At 41.3% G+C, this 22,461-nt stretch overlaps 1 protein-coding gene across 2 annotated transcripts; it reads right to left on the bottom strand.

Annotated features, from left to right (window-relative positions):
* Nucleotides 1–728: 728 nt before the first annotated feature.
* Nucleotides 729–22,150, bottom strand: Mrpl39 (mitochondrial ribosomal protein L39). 2 transcript variants are annotated; one of them, XM_057764521.1, is made up of 11 exons: nucleotides 22,043–22,150; nucleotides 21,312–21,518; nucleotides 19,668–19,807; nucleotides 18,249–18,348; nucleotides 17,477–17,544; nucleotides 14,443–14,555; nucleotides 11,977–12,042; nucleotides 10,192–10,345; nucleotides 4,321–4,368; nucleotides 3,262–3,327; nucleotides 729–1,300 (listed from the first exon to the last, which is right to left on the bottom strand). In XM_057764521.1, the coding sequence occupies exons 1-10, from the start codon at nucleotides 22,104–22,106 to the stop codon at nucleotides 3,277–3,279; spliced, it is 1,011 nt and encodes a 336-aa protein (XP_057620504.1). In that variant the 5' UTR covers nucleotides 22,107–22,150; the 3' UTR covers nucleotides 729–1,300; nucleotides 3,262–3,276. The 2 variants fall into 2 exon arrangements, with proteins under 2 accessions (XP_057620504.1, XP_057620503.1); XM_057764520.1 differs by lacking the exon at nucleotides 729–1,300 and having other exon boundaries at nucleotides 1,312–3,327.
* Between the last annotated feature and the right edge of the window lie 311 nt (nucleotides 22,151–22,461).

The raw sequence follows: 22,461 nt of genomic DNA, 5'->3' as shown, positions 1-22,461 counted from the left end.
CAGGTCAATAAAGACTAGGTTTTCTACATTCCCGTCCTTCCCGTCCTGCAGTTCTAGTCAAAAGCTATGGACTTCGATGCTTTCTGTGACGAGCTCTGGGCTATACTGTATGCCTAGGCAAATTACCTGATCCAGCCTCAGTTTCCCCATCGGTGTATGCATCTCTATGACTTGTCTGTTTTTAAGGATGGCAGGCTATGATGAAATACACAGGATAGAGCACAATGGCTCTATCAATACCAGCACCTTGAGCATTTCCATTTCCGTGACCTAAACCGAGAGATCTATGATAGCAGGTGTCCCTAACACTCTAGCTCTCCAGCCATAACCCAGATGTGGGCCAAAGGTCAGGTCTTCTGATGCCCAACTCTCCTGGGCTTCTATTTGTTGATCTGTTCGTCACAGACGGGATTATTCTGGACCAATATTTCCAGCCATTCCAAAAGTTCTTGGAGCCTGAGTAAGACTGGGTGTGTTTGGGGTGGAAGGCGAGTCATGAGGAAGTGGAAGTGCGCTGATTTACACTGATTTACAGGAAGGGCAGTTTTATGGGGTTCAGGAAGGAAATAGCAGTCCTGGTTTTGTACCCAGAAGACTGAATGACACAGGACACAAAGAGAATTGGCTGAGCACTCACACTCTCCCAGACACTTGCTGAGCTCAAAACTAAAATAAACTAAAATTATGATTTCTTGTTTTATTTGTAACATTTTATCAACAACTACAAACTAGCAGAGAGGGCTGGGACAGGGAGTTGGGAGACTGAAGCAGAGAATGTGGTGTATAAGAAATTTTCTGAAAATAAATGGCCAGTACCTGAAAGAATGGGGAAACTGTAAGAGAAATGGGAACTTGAAGAAAAATGGATGCAGGAAAAATATGCATTCACATAAAATTAAAAATACATTTAAAATTTTTTAAGCAGACCCAGTAAGTACAAAGAAAAATAACTGCTTGAGACTGGCACAGCTATAGAAAGTTATTGTTCTAGAACAACAAAAGAAGGTCCAGAGTGACCAGAATGTGCTGGGTCTTAGGAGGTGCACAGCTTCAGGTGCAAAACCAAACAAGAACTTAACAGCATCCCTTGCTAGATGCCAACTTGTTGTGGGGAGTGGCCGGCTGCGTTCCCGGTGCCCGGCCACCCACCCGGCTAGCTTTTTCCCAAAATAATTACACGGGAACTGTATTCTTTTAAACACTGCTTGGCCCATTAGCTCTAGCCTCTTCGATGCCCATCTTCCTCTTGAAGTAGATTGGTGCTGCCAGGAGCAGACGTGTCTCATTGTCATGAAAAGCCCTAAATTATTAAAACATTAAATGCTATATTCTGCAGTCTTTGAAAGATATGAAGAATGTCTATCTAATTGAAATATATCTCTATATATCTAGAAAATCTAACATGTCTACAAACTTGGCTATTATTGATGATTATCCGTTAGCAACCTATATTTCCTAATTATACATTACATTTCAAATGAACTACACAGTCACAATACCTTAATCAGGATCAGAAATACATACACATATAACAAAATTGACCTTAAAATCCATACCAATGCAAATTATTCATATCTATATCACCAACTGAACTACTTCTAAAGGCTGACAAGGAATTTCAAAGAAGACTTCGGCATCTGGCCAGAGAGCTGCACAGAGGCACGTACAGAGAAAAGCCAGTTAGAAACCCGGTTTGCCTTCCCTTTTCCTGTAGGAAGGATCGGAAAGATCAACTCCAGGAAAATGAGAATTGGGCAAGAAATAGACAATAAACTGGAGAGGCAAAATATATATTATACAGGAAATAATAGCTTCAGACAAAGCCTGGGCACTGGTTCAGAAGTATTCAGACTGGAAAAGAAAAAAAGTTTTGGCAAAGGCTTCCAAAAAAGAAGAAAATCCAGTAATCAAAGTCTGCTCAAAGGTGAGATGAAGCAGGTATTTTCAAACACTGTGGAGAATATCCCTTGTCAAAACCTGAATGCAAGTAATGGACATGAGAGAGGAAAGGGTGTAACATGAGGGGGCCTGCTTGTTGTTGGGGTTTTCTGCCCTGCCCAGTACCCCACAACTGTTTAATCCCAAAGAAAATCACACATAGGTCTCCATAAATTATAAGCTGATTGGCCCATTAGCTCTAGCCTCTCACTAACTCTCACATCTTGATTAACCCATTTTTCTGATCTATGTTAGCCATGTGGCTGAGTACCTTTTTTCAGTGAGGCAGCTCACATCCTGCTGCTTCGGTGGTCTGGGCAGGAGTGGGAGGAATCAACTTCCTCCTTCCCAGAATTCTCCTGTTCTCATTATATCATTTCTACTTCCTGTCTGGTTTTCCCGCCTATATTTCCTGCCTGGCCAATCAGCATTTATTTATAACAGGATTGACAGAATACAGACAATTCTCCTGCAAAAGGGGTATAAAGCTAATTCCTTTTCCAGCTAAAACACTGTCATGGGTCTTTCACAACTGATGATGGCTAAGTGCACACAGATATATTCAATAGTTAAAGTATGAAAATTCAATGCAACACTCCACGGCCTCCATCCCAAATGGCTATTCTAACTGCGTGGAAGTTCACTGAGTATGTGTACAGACTTTGGGTCTAGTTAATTTTGGTGTACGATATTTTTTATTTGCAACATTTTATAATAAAGTTTACTAAAAGTTTAATATTTAAATATTAAAAAAGTTTTATATATTTTTTAAAAATACAAAAACCAAGCCCTTCGGAGGCTAGCGTCTGCAGCATCTAGCAGTAGCTTCACTACCGGAACTGCAACCCTATGCAGGTTTTCATACAAGAGGCAGCACAAAGTAGCGGAGACAAATCACCTGCATTCAAACTCTGTTTCCTGGCTTATGAAATGGAAACACCGTCTGAATGAATTGTGACAATTAACTAAAAAGCTCACACCCTAATTCCAGCACTCTGGAGGCTGAGGCAGGAGGACAGCATAGCAAGTTCCAGGCTAGGCCTGACTACATACTGAGACCCTGTCTCAGACAAAAATACAGAAAAACTTTCTGTGGCGGTCTTACCATGTTGGCACAAAGTAACTACACAGTTAATAGCATCTTCTAACTACAAAGGCATGATTTTAGACAAGGATGTTCACCACACCACTGTTTAACAAAGCAAGAGATGGCAACAGATACAGTGTATTTTCACATATGTTTATAAATGGAGGTTGCGACGTAGCCAGAGCTAAAGCAAACATATTATATTAAAGGCTTTTATTTTAACTTACTATACATACTTAAATTTTAGAAGGTTACTGGGTAGATACAGTGTTCTCTGTCTGTCTGATTTCATCTTCAGTCACCTGTAAAGACACCAACAGCTTTACTTCTCAAACAGACCTTTCAAAATTCACCCTAACCCACAGTCCAACCCTCCACTCCTTCCTATGAAAACCTGTCCCTCTTTCCCTCAGTGATTATTACGGAAAGCTAAACAAGAATAGAGAGTTAAAAAACAAGTTGCCAATAGAGATCCCCAAATGTATCCCATTTAAAACTACATAATCAGAAGCATATTACATGTTGGCTTCCCAAGCTTCTCACCTTATTTTTTCTATCTGTGGAACAAAAGCATCACTACAGAAAAAATCACCAGCCGTGAAACACAAGGTGTTCTACTCAAGGTGTCTGTGTGGCACAGCTGTGCTTGCGCCAGACTACGTTACAGACCTAGTGCAAAGAGGTACCAGCACAGCCCGTGGTCCCATTCTATGGACAGGCTGTCATGAAGAAATAAACAACTTGAAAATAAACTGGGCATGTGCTTAATAAGTTTGTTGGTTAGCCTTAATTTATTGTTCATAGAGTGGCTGAGTAAGTTAGAAGAGATGAGGCAAGTCTCAGGCAGCTCTCACAACACAGTTGACAACATGGTGCTGAGGTCAAGAAATGTGGCACTCTTACTTAAACCTCATAAGACTTAATTTTTCAAATGTTCATTAAGTTCACAAAAATTTTTTAAAAGAACTCAATTAGGACTAACAGAGCTACTAAGAACAATTACCATCACATCCCTTCTGTTTCAGTTCTATGCTATCATTTTAATGATATTAAGAAATTTAAAAGGCAAATTATAGCTTTATTCTTGCCAAAAGACCATCAGTGAACAATCACTACTAATAAGACAAATTAGTACTGTTTTTATTTTGCTTCTCTCCAAGGCCACTACCTCTATTTTGTTGGAGTTTTTTTGTTTGGTTTTTTTTTTGGGGGGGGGATTTTTGTTTGGTTTTTGGTTGTTACTTAATTTCTAAAACATCCCTTCACAGAAGAAAATTTTTGCAGTGAAAACTTACCATTTTCCGTGATCTTTCCAATAGCTTGTCCCATATTGTAAAATGTGCCTGAAAAGAGAAGATCTGCTATGAATGCATACAGGAGGAAGCTGGAGTTTTAGATTTATTTTCATGTGTTAAGTGCTTCCCCTGCATGTATGTACATGTACCACATCTGTGCCTGGTGCCTGTGGACATCTCAGAGGTCCATCAAATCCCAGGGTTTGTTATGAGCCATCTTATGAGGGGAGATTGTAGGAGCCGGAGGGGCCAAGGGCACAAGAAAACCCACAGAGTCAACTAACCTTGTCTCATAGGAGCTCATAGAGACTAAACCGACAACCAGGGAGTCTGAATGGGTCAGACACATCCTCTGGTGGGACTCCTAACAGTGGGGACTGGGACAGTCTCTGCCCTATTCACCTGCTTTTGGGACCCTTTTCTTCTTACTGGGCTGCCTTGCCCACCCTTAATATGAGAGAAGGTGCCTAATCTTATAGCGACTTGATATGTTACATATGGTTGATATCCCTGGGAGGCCTGTCCTTTCTAAAGGGAAACAGAGGCGAGAATGGGGGACTGGGAGGAGAGGAGGGAGAGGAAACTGGTCAGGATAGAATATAGGAGAAGAATAAATGTGATAAAGATATTAAAGTGCAGCTCTCCACAACTGATGGATTCTGGCGGGGTGCAGGTGGGGAAGGACTCAGTTTTCTTCAAGAAAATGGCCACTGGGAGTTTGGCTATGCACCAGTGAATACAAATTGGACTTTTTTCTTCCTTCCTTCCTTCCTTCCTTCCTTCCTTCCTTCCTTCCTTCCTTCCTTTCTTTCCTACTTCTCTTTTTATTAGGGGTGGGAGGGTCACAAGGTAGGGGACAGACCTGGGAGGACTGGAAAGTAAATATGATCAGGGTGCATTATGTGAAATTCCCAAATAATCAACAAAATATTATGTTGGGAATAAATAAACAAAAGTGACCAGAGGAAGGACGTACACAGACCCCTCACCTCATGTGGCTGGGATATACTGTTCTCCCGTCTTTGTCCTGCTACTTAATGTGCATCACGTCTATCATCGAAAGCATGCTCCCTAATGGCAAGCAAAACTGTGCCCCACTTTCCAAAGACTGCAGCTCTTTCCCTGACTAGCCCATTTCACCCTCTAGAGGTCATCCTTCCTGTCAGACCACAAGCACCCACAGGGCATGTCATTAGGAACCACCTGCAACGCTGTGGCACTGAAATGGCAGAGCCATGGCTCAGAAAATTACACCCCAAAGGATAAGCAGAAAGCTCACTGATGGTGGCAGTGAGGCACAGGGGTGGTCTGTGACCATTTCACACAAAAATGAGCTCAGTCTGCAACAAAAGGCAAAATTATTAACTATCTACATGCAAACCCTTCTATAGATGGCATGGAATGCCAAAGAGGAAATCCTAACCCTCCTGAGGCAGAAGGGACAACTGGTGAGAGAACTTAGCCTGTAATGGGGACAGAGAAGACGGAGGAAGGAGTGGCCTGCAGTGAGGTCAGCAAGGCAAGCAGGGGGCACTGCAGGGCTTGGGGACACAGAACAATCAGGTTTGTTTCAGGCAGAGCACTGGAGAGCTGGGCATGAAGACTGAGACAATCTGTACATGGCGCACACCTGTAATCCCAGCCTTAGATTTGTTTCGGGCAGAGCACTGGAGAGCTGGGCATGAAGACTGAGACAATCTGTACATGGCGCACACCTGTAATCCCAGCCTTAGATTTGTTTCAGGCAGACCACTGGAGAGCTGGGCATGAAGACTGAGACAATCTGTACATGGCGCACACCTGTAATCCCAGCCTTAGATTTGTTTCAGGCAGACCACTGGAGAGCTGGGCATGAAGAATGAGACAATCTGTATATGGCTCACACCTGTAATCCCCGCTTTAGGGAGCAAAGGCAGGAGGGTCAGAAGATCAAGGTCACCTTAATCTACACAGTGATTTCAAGGTCAATCTGGACTACAGGAGAACCTGTCTCAAAAGAAGGAAACAAAGAGTGGGCCGTATCAGTGGCTCAGGGGTGAAAAGCACTGGCTGTTCTAAAGGAGCCAGATTCAATTCCTAGCACCTACATGCTGGCTCATAGCCATCCTAGGTCCATAGGACCCGATGCCATCTTCTGGCCTCCACTGACCATGTAGTGCACAGATATACTTACAGACAAAACATTCATACACATAAAAATAATAATTTATTTAAGTGAACAGTCTGGCGGTGGTGCACACACCTTTAATCCTAGCACTTGGGAGGCAGAGGCAGGCAGATCTCTGAGTATAAGGCCAGCCTGATCTACAGAGCTAGAACCAGGACAGCCAGGGATACGCAGAGAAACCCTGTCTCAAAAAAACAACAAAAAGTAAGCAAACAGATGGTTCTGACTACAAATTTAAGGCTACACTATAGAAGGTAAGGATGAAAGCAGGAGGTAGGATGGTGTTATGCAGCAGATGAGTTAGAATCAGACTGCGTTGAGCTAGGAGTCCAAAGGATTTGCTAATAAATGGGAAGAAAGAACAAATCAAAGACTATAATAAGCAGAAATGGGGACACCTAGGGAAAGAAGCATGTGTGCAGGAAATCCAACATGCAAACATGGGTGTCATCATACTTGTTAGAGTGGATTCCTGATTCTGTCCTATTGTCTATCCCCTTCAATGCCACAGTCTTGATAGCTGCAGCTATAAACAGGCTGTCAAGTCAAGACGATGCCTCCCATGTAACAATCTACCAAAATTCTTTGAGCTATTGTAATTCCTCTCTCCTTCACTTCAACTTTAGGCTATGTGCACTAAAAATTTTTAAATGAAAAAAATCTTTAAATAAATGAAAAGATATTCCATATTAATTTATTAGAAAACCAAACATATTAAAGATAACAATTCTTTTGAAACTACAACAGAGGTTAAGAGAAATTCCTGTTATTATCACAAAAGGATTACACTAAAGTTAAAGGAAGCATAAAGGGCCCATTAAAATCCCAGCAAAATTCTTCAAAGACCTCGAAAGAACGGTACTCAACTTCATTTGGAAAAGCAAAAAACCCAGGATAACCAAAGCAATCCTGGGCAATAAAAGAACTGGAGGCATCACAATCCCTGACTTCAAACTCTACTAAGGAGCTACAGTACTGAAAACAGCCTGGTACTGGCATAAAAACAAACAGGAAGACCAATGGAACCAAATAGACGACCCAGATATCAATCCACACATCTTCAAGCACCTGATCTTTGATAAAGGAGCAAAAAATATCAAATGGAAAAAAGAAAAAAAAGTGGTACTGGCATAAGTGGATATCAAAATGTAGAAAAATGAAAATAGACCCATTTCTATCACCATGCACAAAACTCAACTCCAAATGGATCAAAGACCTCAACATAAAGCCAGCCACACTGAACCTTATAGAAGAGAAAGTGGGAAGTACACTTGAATGCATTGGCACAGGGAACCACTTCCTAAATAGAACCCCAGCAGCACAGACACTGAGAGAAACAATTAGTAAATGGGACCTCCTGAAACTGAAAAGCTTCTGTAAAGCAAAGGACACAGTGAACAAGACAAAACGACTGCATACAGAATGGGAAAAGATCTTCACCAATCCCACATCAGACAGAGGTCTGATCTCCAAAATATACAAAGAACTCAAGAAATTGGACACCAAAAGATCACATAATCTAATAAAAAAAAAATGGAGTACAGACCTAAACAGAGAACTCTCAACAGAGGAATCTAAAATGGCTGAAAGACACTTAAGGAAATATTCAACATCCTTAGTCATTAGAGAAATGCAAATCAAAACTCTAAGATTCCACCTTACTTCTGCAAGAATAGCCAAGACCAAGAACACTGATGACAACTTATGCTGGAGAGGTTGTTGGGAAAAGCGAACATTTCTGCATTGCTGGTGGGAACGTAAGCTGGTACAACTCCTTTGGATGTCAGTGTGGCGATTTCTCAGAAAATTAGGAAACAACCTTCCTCAAGACCCAGTAATACCACTTTTGGGTATATATCCAAAGGATGCTCAATCGTGCCACAAGGACATGTGCTCAACTATGTTCATAGCAGCTTTGTTTGTCATAGCCAGAAGCTGGAAACAACCTAAATGCTCCTCGACCAAAGAACGGATAAGGAAAATGTGGTACATTTACACAATGGAGTACTTACTACACAGCAGAAAATGGATGGAAATAGAAAGCATTATTTTGAGTGAGGTAACCTAGACACAGAAAGAATTATCACATGTACTCACTCATGGGTGGTTTTTAAACATAAAGTAAAGAAAACCAGCCAACAGACCACAATCCCAGAGAACCTAGACAACAATGTGGACACTAAGAGAGACTTACATAGATCTAATCTACATGGGAAGTAGAAAGTATAAAAAGACAAGATCTCCTGAGTAAATTGGGAGCATGGGGACCTTGGGGGAAGACTGAAGGGGGGAAGAGAGAGGAAGGGAGGGGAACAGAGAAAAATGTAGAGCTCAATAAATATCAAGAAAATAATAAAATAAAACAGGAAAAAATGAAGCACAAAGGAATTAGTTAACTTTTCATATGGATACAATATATATACATAGGAAGTTTATAAAACAAGTCCATGCGGCTCTTCCAGATGTCCAAAGTTAACTGCTCCTCCTCCACCCTACACTCCGAATTCCTGTCCCCACTTCACCCACCCTTCCCACTACCCCCTCCTCCTTCCTACCACGTGTTTACAATCCCTGCTCCTGTAAGATCTTGCTTCCCCCCACCACTGTCCCCACTGCTAGCTGAGAGCTGACAGCTGAAGGGGAGGGGCCTCCGGCACTTCCACCACACTCCGGTGGATGACCTCACACCCATGAGCACGTGGGCACCACAAACTGGATCCGTGGGAATATAAAAAAGGGTAACACAAACTTAGAAAGGAGGAGAAAATGATGGATATGAGAGGAGTTAGGGGAGAAGGGAGTAAATATGACTAAGATACACTGTATACATGAGCTGTTCAATTACTAAAATTAATTAATAATAACATATTGGCCAGGCATCATGGCACATGCCTTTAATACCAGCACTTCGGAGGCAGAAGTGGGTGGATACCTGTGAGATCAAGGCCAATCTGGTCTACATAGAGTCCCAGGATATCTAGGCGTTTGTAGAGAGACCCTGTCTCAAACAAATATATTGAAAATATAATAAAAATGCAATTTTGACAAAGAACAATAAAACGGAATAAATTATTTACCCTATTCAGTGCCCTATTTATAGCCACAGTAATTAACACTGTGGGTATGTAGACAGAAGGTGACCGATGGAACAGAACTGAAACCCAGAAGCCGCCCTACCCACCGGATTTTTCCTATCGCCATGTCCATACCCTGACAGCCACAAGACATTACCACTGAAGAAACCAGACACGGGTTTCTTCTGTGTCTGCATGACACATATTATTTCTTACAACTATAATTACCACAAAAAACAGTGTTTAAAAAAAGAAGTGAAAGGAAGAGCATTAGTAAGAGGTGGAGGTGATGTGGAAACAACAGTCTCTTGGTTTATAAGCGATCCTAACAGTAGAGGGAAGGGCGACTCCCAAGGCCCAGGCCGTTCCAGAGGCCTCACTCACTAGCAACCACCCCAAGGCCCCTCAATTCATCATTACCTGTTTCTCCTAGGCTACTTCGGAAAATTAAAAATACTATCTCAATTTGATTCCTTGAATGAACCTTCTGTTTTACATTATGAAAGAGCTTGCAAAATTATTAGTGGACCCCGAGGAAATGAAAACACTTGTTCTTCCAATTTCTATAAAATCAAGTCTAGAATCAGTCCATCCCCACACTAGAAGCTGTGCAGCTTCGGTTTTACTTACTCTCAAGTGGGTGGGTAAAGACAGGCCCTGAAATCTCCTTGTGAGGCTCGCCTGAGTGGAGTGGAGATTATGGACTGCTGACACTTCGTACTGGAAACAGATGCTTGTTCTTGGGATAAGAGGGCCTTCACTCACATCGATGAAGTCACCAATTCTGGTGTGATGTTAAAAAATAAGCAAAGAAAACATTAATATCAAATCACAGTAGTGTGAAAAAGTCAACTTCTTTCCGCTAGATCGCAAGGCAAAAATGCCCAATTACCTTTAATAAGTCTGACATACAATGCCCAGAGAACAATCCACCTGTGACAACCCTGACATACAATGCCAAGAGAATAACCTGGAAATTGTAAGAGAACTCATTTTTTTAATTAGGATTCATATAACTATAAAGGATTTTGAGTCATGGGACACATCATGTTATCAAACACATCCAACTTGTCTATCACTGACAACCTACAACCTTGCAATACCTACAACCTCACAGTAGCCAAGTCTTCAATTTGGAAAGCAGAATAAAAGAACTGTTTCTACAAGAAAACACCCTGGAACTTTGGAGCTGGGAAAAGCTCAGAGTCATAAGAGGACTTGATGTACAAGCATAAAGACCTGAGTTTGATGCTCAGCAACCACACAGAAGCCAAGCACAGCTATGTATGCCTATAACCGCTGTTACATGAGGGGCAGGGGCAGACAAATCCCAGGACTTCACTGACTAGCCAGTGTAGCTGAAGCTACGAGCTTCCTGTTATTGAGAGCCTTTTCTCAAGGGATAAGGCAGAGAGCGACAGAGGATACTCAGTATCCACCTCTGAAAGAGTATGCATCCATGAGCTCTCTCTCTTTTCCTCCTTTCCTCCCCCGACCCCCATGCCTGGAAACTGCTCTCCATGAGAAACCATCAACATAAGCAGTGGATTTTCTTCATTTCTGCAGAGAGTACATTCCAATTTAATTGACATGAATCATAAATAACAAATTAACACACATGGTACTATACAACCATTTCCAATTCCTATCTAAATATTTTGCCCAATTTCAGAATCAACTCTCAAAAATTTCATTTTTAACATTCTAAAATCGTCAACTGAATAAAAATAAATCATAAGATCACATGTGGTAGCACATGCCTGTAAATGCTGTGGAATAATCCTCTTGTACATTGTTACAATTGGTTTAGTAAAATGCTGATTAGCCAGTAGCCAAGCAGGAAGTACAGGAGGGGCAACCAAACTAAAGATGATGGGAAGAAGAGCAGAGTCAGGAGATGCCTGCCAGACATGAAGAAAGCAAAATGGGCATGCCATACTGAGAAAAGGTACTGCCACGTGGCGGACTGTAAATAAGAAATATGGGTTAACTTAAAATGAAAGCGTTAGTTAGTAATAAGCCTGAGCTATTAGTCAAGCATTTATAAGTAATATTAAGCCTCTGTGCGGTAATTTGGGAAGCAACTGCCAGGTATTTGGGACTGAGCAGCTGTGAGACAGGAAACTTTCACCTACATGTAATCCCAATACTCAGGAAGCTGAAGCAGGAGTATCACATATTTGAGGCCAGTTTATAAAAAGCCCTGTCTCAAACAAACACAAAAAGGTAGACAATACATAAAATGAAAAACACAATTGTCCCTAGAGATGATGTGAAACTCCCAGTTGCCACATAAACACTAACAAAGCAACACAGGAAGGTAGTGACAGCACAATACTGTACACACACATCTACTGCTCCAGGGGAACACAGCCAGGCTTCCTATAGCATACCCACCCAATTTCAGGCACTTACCTGTGTAACTTGACTATTCTCTCAGGATTCTGAGATGCCTTCTCCTCTATGAAGTCCAACTTATACCTGAAAGGCAGCACCAAAAAAGAAAAAAAAAAAAAATCAAACTCCAACTATCCAGAAACACCTAAAGATGCCATTTTCACTTCAGCTGCAGGACAGCTGGAGCCTGTCCTGAAACTAGCTATTGTAGACCAGGCTGGCCTTGAACTCACAGAGACCCCGCCTGCCTCTGCCTCCTGAGTGCTGGGATTAAAGGCGTGCGCCACCACCCAACGTTGAGAGGACACTTTGCTCCTCTCCACTTCTCGCAGCATCCTTTCCCTGGCCTCAGTGACATGCCAGCTGCCTGCTAACCCAGCTCCTTAGCCACCCTTCACTTCCCTTCCTTTTAAGGCCAGGCTATCCTAGACCCTCATTTTCACTTAAGCATCTGCCTTAAAGTCACTTCTTGACTTACAAGTGTTAGCTTCCACTGACACAGTTAGTTCTCCCACACCCTGCCCCCAACCATGTCTCTCCGCTGTGCTGGAGATCCAAAACTTCCTGACAACCCACAAACACCTTAACCCACCAGTCACCAAATGGAACAACAAAAACTTCTCCTTCTTTTCTCATCAATTTCCTATCTTAATATGGTACGAAAACTGTTCGTGTGTCTCAGTGAAAAACCAGAGATTTCTTTGATTCTTCTATCATCACACCCTGTATCATCACCTCCAAATCCTACCAATGTCAGTGCCTGAAGTCCCTGAGTTTACCCAGCTGTCACTGTAACTAATTAGTACACATGCAGAACGCGAAGCCCAGATAAATGCTTACTAAGAACTTGTTCGTTTATCCTCAAGTCCCAAGTAGATATCCAGTGGGCATGAACATGAGGTCGTGAACTGTGGATGCAGTGGGATGCACAGATTTACACCCAAGGCAGATGGGGGCCCAGTTCCCTTGGATATGCCCTAAGTGTAAATGCACACTGGACTCTGAACACTTCAGAATGGAGAGAATATAAATACTTAGCAGCTTTGATACTGACAGTATGTTAAATTAACATTTTAGTATCACAGATTTTCTTTTAACATTTTTATATAGCCACAAGAAAATTTAATAAAATTAGATAAATGGCTTAATCATATTTCTAATATGTATGTCTTGACTTTTGTCAGAAAGGAAGCTGATAAGCTCTGATAACCCAGGAATTGTCTTAAGGCATCAATGCTACAGGATGGCTTGACCTATGGCACTAGTTGAGTTAAACACACGTTGGTACAAAGTGCACTGGACTAGCTATGTCACAAACACTTCACAGGAAAGGGCTTCCCAGCCGGTCCTTTGCACGCTGTCTTCTACCTCCCGGGAGGCCTCGCTTTGCAAGTGTGCTGAGTGTGGGCTTATCACTTCAGCAGCAATGTCTCTGGAAGGTACCTGCAAAGAGGTATGCTGCTTTACAAGATGCCAACCTAGACAATAAGTTGAGGAGCCTCTTGATGTATTTAAGACAAAATATTCCTATAAGAGTCTGAGTTCGTGGCTACACACCTAAGGAAATTCTCATCCACGCCCTTCACTAATTCCAAGGTGTACACTGTGGCTTTAGGCCACAATGTTTTCTGTCTTCAACACAGATCTCCCTTTAAAGCCTCTGTAATGTTTTCTAGTACATGAATTTTCAAATTCAGTTTGCTCTTGACAACACAAGTAGGAGGGAAACTACAAATTTTAAGGGAGAAAGAGACTTGAGAAGCCAAGCAGGATTTGAAATGTTGGCAAATCCATCAGATGGCTATTTCACACAGAGAAAAATATGACCTAAATGCATAAACACTGTCCAAACTACTTGCATTTTCAGCCTTAACCTTCTGAGACTGGAAGACCATCAGGGAAAGGCTGATGTGTGCACAAAAGAATACCACTCTTAAACACAGGTAATCACTTCAGAGTGGAAACAAGGAAACACACTATCTTGATAAAAAGAGAAGGGCTGGCCTAAAAACAGACACTAAAACCCAGTGAGGAAATTATTGAGGGAATAGGGACCACTTTCCTCAGGGAATCAGCAATGAGGTGAACACAGACAATACAGAAAGAGAAATGTGATGAAGAAAAATAAATCTTAGGGCAAAAAAATTAAAATGATGCCTTACGTAAGCCAAAGATAAACATTCCTGCTGAGTACGGAAGTGTAAGGGCCCTACAAGCCCAGGTTTCCAAACACTGGGACAGGATGATGAGGGCTGCAAAGTCGGCCTGCACAACTCAGTGACACTGTGTCTCACGCTCAACAGGAAAGGAGGGCTGGAAATACAACCCAACAGCAGAAGGCTTGCCTAGCGTGCACAAGACCCAAGGCTCAAGCAGCAGTACTTGAAAAATATATATACTAAGTAAAATAAAAAGACAAAACTTCATAAAAGCTGAGTTTTCATCATTACATGCTATTCTTAAGAGAATGCAGCCAACACTTACTTGTTATGTTGAAAGATTTCTAAGGCTACTTTTGCATCAACTTCCAGAGTTTCAAAGGGAAGGTCCCGAAACATTAAAGCATGGGCATCTTTTGTGAAAGAACGCAGGTTCTCCTGGGGAAAGAAAAACAAACAAACTGCTAGAAACCATTCACCCAAAATCTTTTCTTCATAAGTCACAAAGACAAAACCACATACTTAGTGCTGCAGATCTTCGCTTAAAAGAAGGAAAAACTCATTTATTAAGACGCTTTTCATTCACAATATTTTTTCAATCTTTTCAATTTCACAAACTAAAAATCCTGTAAGGTAGTAAAACTGTTAAAGATAAATCTGCAAAGAAAATCTTAACACTTCACCCAAAATATACAAACAAATGTTTACTAAAATTATAACACAAGTAGAAACATTAATAAGCAGCGAGGCATTAAAGACTGCATACTGTGTACAAATGACTAAAACTATGTTTAATAAATGCAAGAAACGACGCTGAGATTCCATCTTACACCTGTAAGAATGGCCAAGACCAAAAACACTGATGACAACTTATGCTGGAGAGAATGCAAGCTGGTACAACCCCTTTGGATATCAGCATGGCGATTTCTCAGAAAATTAGGAAACAACCTCCTCACGACCCAGCAATACCACTTTTGGGTATATATCCAAAGGATGCTCAATTGCACCACAAGGACATATGCTCAACTATATTCATAGCTGCATTTTTTGTCACAGCCAGAACCTGGAAACAATCTAAATACCCCTCGACCGAAGAATGGATAAGGAAAATGTGGTACATTTATACAATGGAGTACTACACAGCAGAAAAAAATAATGACATCTTGAATTTTGCAGACACATGGATGGATCTAGAAAACATCATATTCAGTGAGGTAACCCAGACTCAAAAAGACAAATATCACATGTACTAATTCATAAGTGGCTTTTAGACAAAATAAATAAATAAAATTTTTAGCAAAAAAATAAATAAAGCAAGCCCACAATTCATAATCCCAGAGACCCTAGACAACAATGAGGACCCTAAGAGAGACACACATCACACATGGGAAGAGGAAAAAGACAAGATCCCCTGAATAAATTAGAAACATGGGAGAGTATTGAAGGGGAGGGGAGGGGAACAGAGAGGAAGGGAGGGGGCAGAGAAAAATGTATAGCTCAATAAAACAAATAACAAATAAATAAATAAATAAATAAATAAATAAATAAATAAATAAATGCAGGAGAAAAAGTATCATTGTTTTTATCCCTCAGTTTCGCTGCTCATGTAATGTTAGCATATCCCAGATCAATCAGGACTGACATTTTTTAATGAGGCAGAAAATAGACAATTAGTTAAGGTTTTACATATGTCATTGCTATTTGGGACACTTTTTCATGTTTGCATCTTAGTTAAACTCACTCCTTTAAAAAAAAAAAAGTTTATTTATTTTATTCGTATGTCGGTGTGTGTGTGTGTGTGTGTTCAAGTGCCCACAGAAGCCAGGAGAGCGTGTCCGATCGACTGGAACTGGAGTTACAGAGAGAGAGCTGCCTGATGTAGGTGGCAGGAACAGAACCCAGGGCCTCAGTCAGGACAGCAAGTGCTCTTTTCATTGCCAAGTCATCTCTGTGTCCTCATCTGGCTCTTGCTATGACTCCTGCATATACAGAACACTCACTGTATGCAAAATGCTAAAACAGTGTAAGGTGGCAGTTTTCAAACTCTGCTCTTGGGACCCAAGTATGTATGGCTCCAGGTCCCCTAATACAACATTAGCCAACAAGGTAAGCTCATGCATATACATGCATATGTATATGGTGTGTGTATGTGTATGATATATATGTATTCGGTGTGTGTGCATACGTGCGTGTCTGTATAGTGGGTATATATGAAACTTCTGGGGTGAGGGATACATGCTGAGGTCCTAAGAGAACATCAGGTATCAGGTGTCCTGCTCTGTCACTCTTTACCATATTCCCATCAGTGTCAGTCACAGGACCTGAAGCCAGACTGATGCTTAGCAAACTCCCGTGAACCCCCCATCTCTGCTCCAGCACCCAGTACAAGGGGTGACAAGTAGGTAGTCCCACTCAGCTTTTTGCAGGGATACTGGAGATCTGCACTGAGAACCACATGCTGTCACAGCATCTGAGGATTCTTACTGCTGTAAAAACACCATGACCACAAGCACTGTCATGGAGGAGAGTTTACTTCACTCACACTTCCACATCACAACTCATCATCAAAGGAGGGCAGGGCAGAAACCAAAAGCAGGAGCTGACGAGAGTCCATGGAGTAGTACTACTTAATAGTCTGCTCCCATTGCTTGCTCAGCCTGCCTTCTTATAGCATCCAAGAGCACCAGCCCATGGATAGCACTACCCACAATGGACTGGGCCCTCCTACATTAATCACTAAGAAAACTCTATACAGAGTTGTCCACAGGCCAATCTGGTAGGAACACTTCTCAGCTGAAGTCATTCTTCCCCTAGGACTCTAGCATCTGTCAAGTTAACGAAAAGTTAGACCCCACACAGCAAGCTTCTTACTGAGCCAACTCTAGTCCAGCTTCTGTATCTTATATTCTGGATGTCCTCAAACTACTAACCCCAGCACTCAGGAGGCAAAGGAAGGCAGACCTCTGTGAGTCTGAGGTCAACTAACTTTGTAAGTTAGTTCCACAACAGCCAGAGCTATACTGTAAGGCTCTCGTCTCATGCAAAAACAAAGAAAAGAATAAATAGACAAACAAAAAAGAGAAGGTCAAGTAAGGCATAGGATATCCTAATCCAAATAAATATACAAATAAGCTAAAAAATCACCAACAGATGTGTTTACAATATAGAGTGAAAGAAAAAAGATGAATGGGTGGGTGAGAGATTAGTGACTGACAGGCACACAGATAACAGGGAGATATTACTCTTGGAGAGAGATTCTCTAACTATCCTCAATGTGCAGAACCATCAGCAGTTCTGACAGCACCATTTTAGCAGAGAACAACACACTCCGAAAACAATGCTCCAAAGAGTAGACTTACTTTTGTTGGCATCCATTCATCCAGCCTTTTATCCAAAACTATATCATAGCAGAAGGCCCCAGCGATTACTGTGAATCCAACAGCAAGAAAAAAGAAAAAGCAAGCCAAATCTGTTAGAGCAAGAAGTTTCTAATCTGCAACAATCAATTAGTTAGATCACAGAATGAAAAGTTAGCAATCACCCCTAACTCTACAAATGGATACAAATATAACTACAGGAAATGCCCAAATTCTTATCTCTTAGAAAACTTCACTTTTTAATTTTTTGTACTTAGAATCATCTGAGCTTCCTTCATTCATTTTGTCTCTCTCTCTCACACACACACACACACATTAATTTCATACATTGCTGCTATACCTAATGACGAGAACTTCTGGGGTAAACAAAGTTACAGACTCTTACCTTTGCACCCCATCACCAAGCTGCCCCTCTGGTCTGCTTCTGAAGAACGGAACCCCCCTAAAGCACAGCTCTTCTCAGCAGCCTACGCATCTGCCCATTCTTGCACCCTCCCAGAAATTCAGTTTAGAAATCGTCTTAATATGGAAAAGAACACTATAACAGTGTAATTCCATAACATTTGTATGTAAGAGCAACTAATTTCATTGTGTTAATTATTGACATCTGATTACTTCACATTTCATCCTAACATAGTAACTGTATTACCTACAATACATGAACCACATGCATAGTCTTATACTAGATAAAATCAAAAATCAATACCAAAACATTCACAGATCTTAAAAGTATAAATATTAATGTATATATTACCAGGAACTTCTGGTGCTCTCACCAAGCTGACTGCATACTCGTCTTTGAAGGCCCTTTCTACTACACAGCCCATGATCATGGCACAAGAACGCCAGTAGGCCTAAAGAAAGAAATACACACATAAATGTAACATACTAAGATTCACTAAAGATTCTACAGTATTAAAACTTAAATCAACTCTTGGCTTAGCACATATTTTTCCAATACCTGCCCACTCATCCAGGGCAATTATGCCATTAATACAATCAAAAATCTATTACGCTTTTGCCAAAATACCCAGGTTTACATCCAGACCTTACTACTTTGTAATTCGTAACCTTAGTCAAGGTGTAAAAGTTCTCTTTATCATTTATTCATGGAAAATAGAAAGAAAATCACCTACTCTCTAGAGTTTATATGAGATCAAATGAACACCTGTCAATTACTTAAACCAGTACCTCAGTGTTACTACTACTAAAGGCTATTAACATCTTCTTGTTTAAGTATGTTATTTCAACAGATGTTTACTGAACATTTCCTGAAGTGAAAGGCTAGATCTAAAACAGAAAGTATCTCTGCATTCACAGAAGGAGTCTAATGCACCCAGCAATAAGATAAAAAATACTGTATTTAGAGACTCTAGCCAAGTGTTGCTAGAGCCTAAAGAATTTTGACAAGATGAAACCTAGTAGATTCCACAGCGCAGATGGCATTTTAACTGAACCATAACACAAAAACAGAACGCTAAAGAAGAAAGACAGTGAACCGCACTGAAGGAAGAGCACAGCAAAAGCAGGGAGGATAATAACGTATAAATCATTCGCCACCAAGTACTCTCATGTGGCCAGAGCAAGAAAGGGGCAGGAGGTGGAGATCCAACAGAGGGTAAGATTAAAACAACAGGCTGGAGGCACATCATGCAAACCCAGAAAGCTACGTCCACTTTACCATGCAGGCAAGTTCTTCGGGAACAAGTGACAAAACCCCCAGAAAGCTATGTCCACTTTACCATGCACGCAAGTTTTTCAGGGATCAATGACAAGAACCCCAAAAAGTCACTCATAAAATGTAACAGAACTGCAAAGGATGATATTCTAAGAGGTAGTTGGGGTGGAACAGAGTCAGAAAGTTACTAAAATTATCCACAGACAACGGTTTGATTTCAGACCAAATTCAAGTTATATCAGTAGAAGTGAACTCCCAAATACATAGAGGGTTGCCAAAGGTCATGAGCATAAATGACATGCCCTATGGTCTTATCAATCTGAAATACAAACAAGTTGATGACACTAGTATTTTGAGCTACAAAAACACTTAAGCTGACGTAAAACACTAGTAGAATACCACAGGAGTCTGGTCTTATTTTTAGATTTTATACTTCATAGAACATAGGTTTGATTTTAAAAAAGAAGAAAAACGCTGGAGGAGCCAAGAAAATACCTTATTCACTTCTCCTGGGTCAGGGTCTTTGAAAGTAAGAAATTTAATCTCACAGGACTTGGTCAAAGGCTTATACATGTCCCACGGCTGTCCGTCCACAAGCGCCAGAATGGACTTCCTGCAGTACCACTCACTTAAATCTGTGAATGCAAACTGGATTGATGATCTAAATCTAACAAAATCCAACGTGAAAAGTTACATGTTTAACTGATATGTTCCAAAACAAAATAATGGAGAGCAAAATTTTTGCAGAAATATTATATATTTTACATATGATGAATTTAAAAAGAAAGCAACACACAAAAGCATTACCAACAAACTACCAAAACCTTTAACAAAATCTATAACAGCTAAGTGTAGTCTTAAATTAATTTGCCAACTCATAAAATAATATTCAAAGAGTTATAATTAGTCAAAGGGAAACAACATAGATACATGGATTCATTCACACACAAGTCAGAAGAAAAGGAAAATATATCCATATATTCACATAAATTTGTTTAAATTATCCTTGAGTCTTGTTCCCAAACCACCTCTTTCTTACATTATTGCATTACAGATATTTCAAATAAAATAATGTAGTTACCACTGTAAATGTGAATTCACACGTAAACCAATCACCTCTAATCTGTTCCATTACCCTACCCTAAGATTCTAACCCTAAATACACATTTAACACATATTCACAAAAATGGTCAAACTACAGAGTCTAACATATAAACTAGTATTAAGTTCCATAACAAAGGTCTTAAAGGTCAAGATGAGGATGGCTCAGAAACTTCATCTCTGCAGACGGTATGTATAGAGAACTCCATTAGGGCCTTCGGTTTGTCTTACTCTCCTCTGTAATCGCCTGTACCACACAGCAAGGCCAAGAAATACGTGAATATCAAATGAGTAATTACCACCAGTGCTTGTTTAACTGTCAAGAGTAGAGGAAGGCTGAGAATGCATGCCTTAAACCAGTTTCAGCTGGCAACAAATCCTGTCACTTACTGAAATGGTATTATTTCTGAGTCTCTTAAAAGTTTAAACAACACAGTCAATCGTTCCTATCTACTATTTGGAGATATGCAATTTAAAAATCATGTGTATCAAAGTCCTATCCGAATGTCTTTAACGCCTTCATTTCCACACCAAATCATATATAAGCCCAAGGCTCTCTCAAACAATATAAACAAAACAATTAACTTTTAACTCTCACTATACTTAACAAGTCCATTCATACATTGAGTATCTATACTGAACAAAACCACAACACAAGGGGCAGGTAGCAAGCAGATGAGAGATATATTCAGTTAGGAAAAAAAGCTAAAAAGGAAAAGGTAGGAAAAAACAAAAACTCAAAATACTTTAATGAGACCTGCAGGATAAAGGCTCCCAGTACATGAAAAGAGACAGTCTCAAGAGCACCAAGCACCCTAGGCTTAGTCACATTCAAGCAAACTTGGAGACAACCTGCATGCCACAGAAACGCTGCAATATCCGCAGTACCCACAAAGTAAAAGGGACCATGAAGGACTACCAAGTGCCAAATAAAGAAATTCCTTAGCCTCGCAAAGCAATTACAGCACTTTCCCCTCCGCAGTGTTCTGTGTAGCTGGCGTCGAATGGTCAGGGCCCTACACTGATTCTGCTACTTACGCATGGCACAACTGTAGGGAGTTGAAATGTTTTTGTTCATCAAGAAGACGACGCCAGGATCAGTTTTCCCAACATGCTTAACTTCGATTTTTTCTGTTCGGGGAGTCAACGACAACTGCCTACTTTTCTCTTTATTAAAAAGTTCGTTCCTCATTTCTGTCAGTTCGGTGGGTGACAGCTGAGCAGCTGGCGATGTCGCTATAAATCCTATGAAGAAATGAAAGACTGAATAAATGTATAGCTTACTAGAGGCCTGTAACAAGTAGAGAAAGCAACAGAATTTTTGCAGAACATAGGTCAAAAATTCGACCGGGGCATACTTATACCACTTTATAGCATTAATAATTTAGCTTAGCATAGGCCCGCATCTCTGGTTTTCTCTCACATCCACCGATCTTCTCGGTGGCGTCCCAAAAACAAGTGGGAGGAAACCAGACTCGGTGGAAAGGAAGCAATGTTGGAGTTGGAAAGTGTCTGGGAGGGGACAAGAAAGTTCCATGAGAGCGGAAAGCCCATGCCCAAACTATCACATCTGGCACAAGAAACGCTGGACTTTTCTTCCAAACCCCAAAGCAAGAGACTTGGCCAGGCAAGCACAAGTATGGGGACGTTTGCAGGAGGCTAGGGCTGCTTCCTAAAAGCCCCGCAAGTGCCTCCCGTGCGCGCGTCCCTCTCTTTCCCCGATTCTGCAGAGCAGATTGTCTTCCCAGGCTGGGAACGCGAAAACTCACTCCAGCGGGCCCCGCCGCCCGGGCTGGGCCGGCAAAGCAGCAGCCTTCCGACCGTAGTAGCCATGACCGCAAAGGAAGCCAAGGGAGCCTCTTCGCCCGGGTCCTTCTCGTCCCGCTTCCCCCCGGAAACCAAAACCACACGGCCGAGGTTCCGTAGGACCGCTCAGTTCCGGACTGGGGCTGCGTAGCGCCACGAGGGGGCGCGATCGCCCTTCTCTGAGGATTAATCTGATCAATCCTTGGTTGCAAAACAAGGAATGTTCTCCAAGGTGCAGGGACTACCGGGGGCGAGGCTGCTTTGCCGAGCAGCAGAGATTTCTCCTGTACAGGGGATACGCGCGAGTCGCACACGCGCCGTTTTCTTCCGAGGCTTCCAGCTTCTGGGCAGAAAAGTTACGGGAGGACTTTTCCGCTTTTGC

This window comes from Chionomys nivalis, chromosome 3, assembly GCF_950005125.1.
Source record: "Chionomys nivalis chromosome 3, mChiNiv1.1, whole genome shotgun sequence".
NCBI classification, from domain to species: Eukaryota; Metazoa; Chordata; class Mammalia; order Rodentia; family Cricetidae; genus Chionomys; species Chionomys nivalis.
Note: the sequence above shows the minus strand (reverse complement) of the source record. Positions and strands in the feature narration are given on the sequence as shown.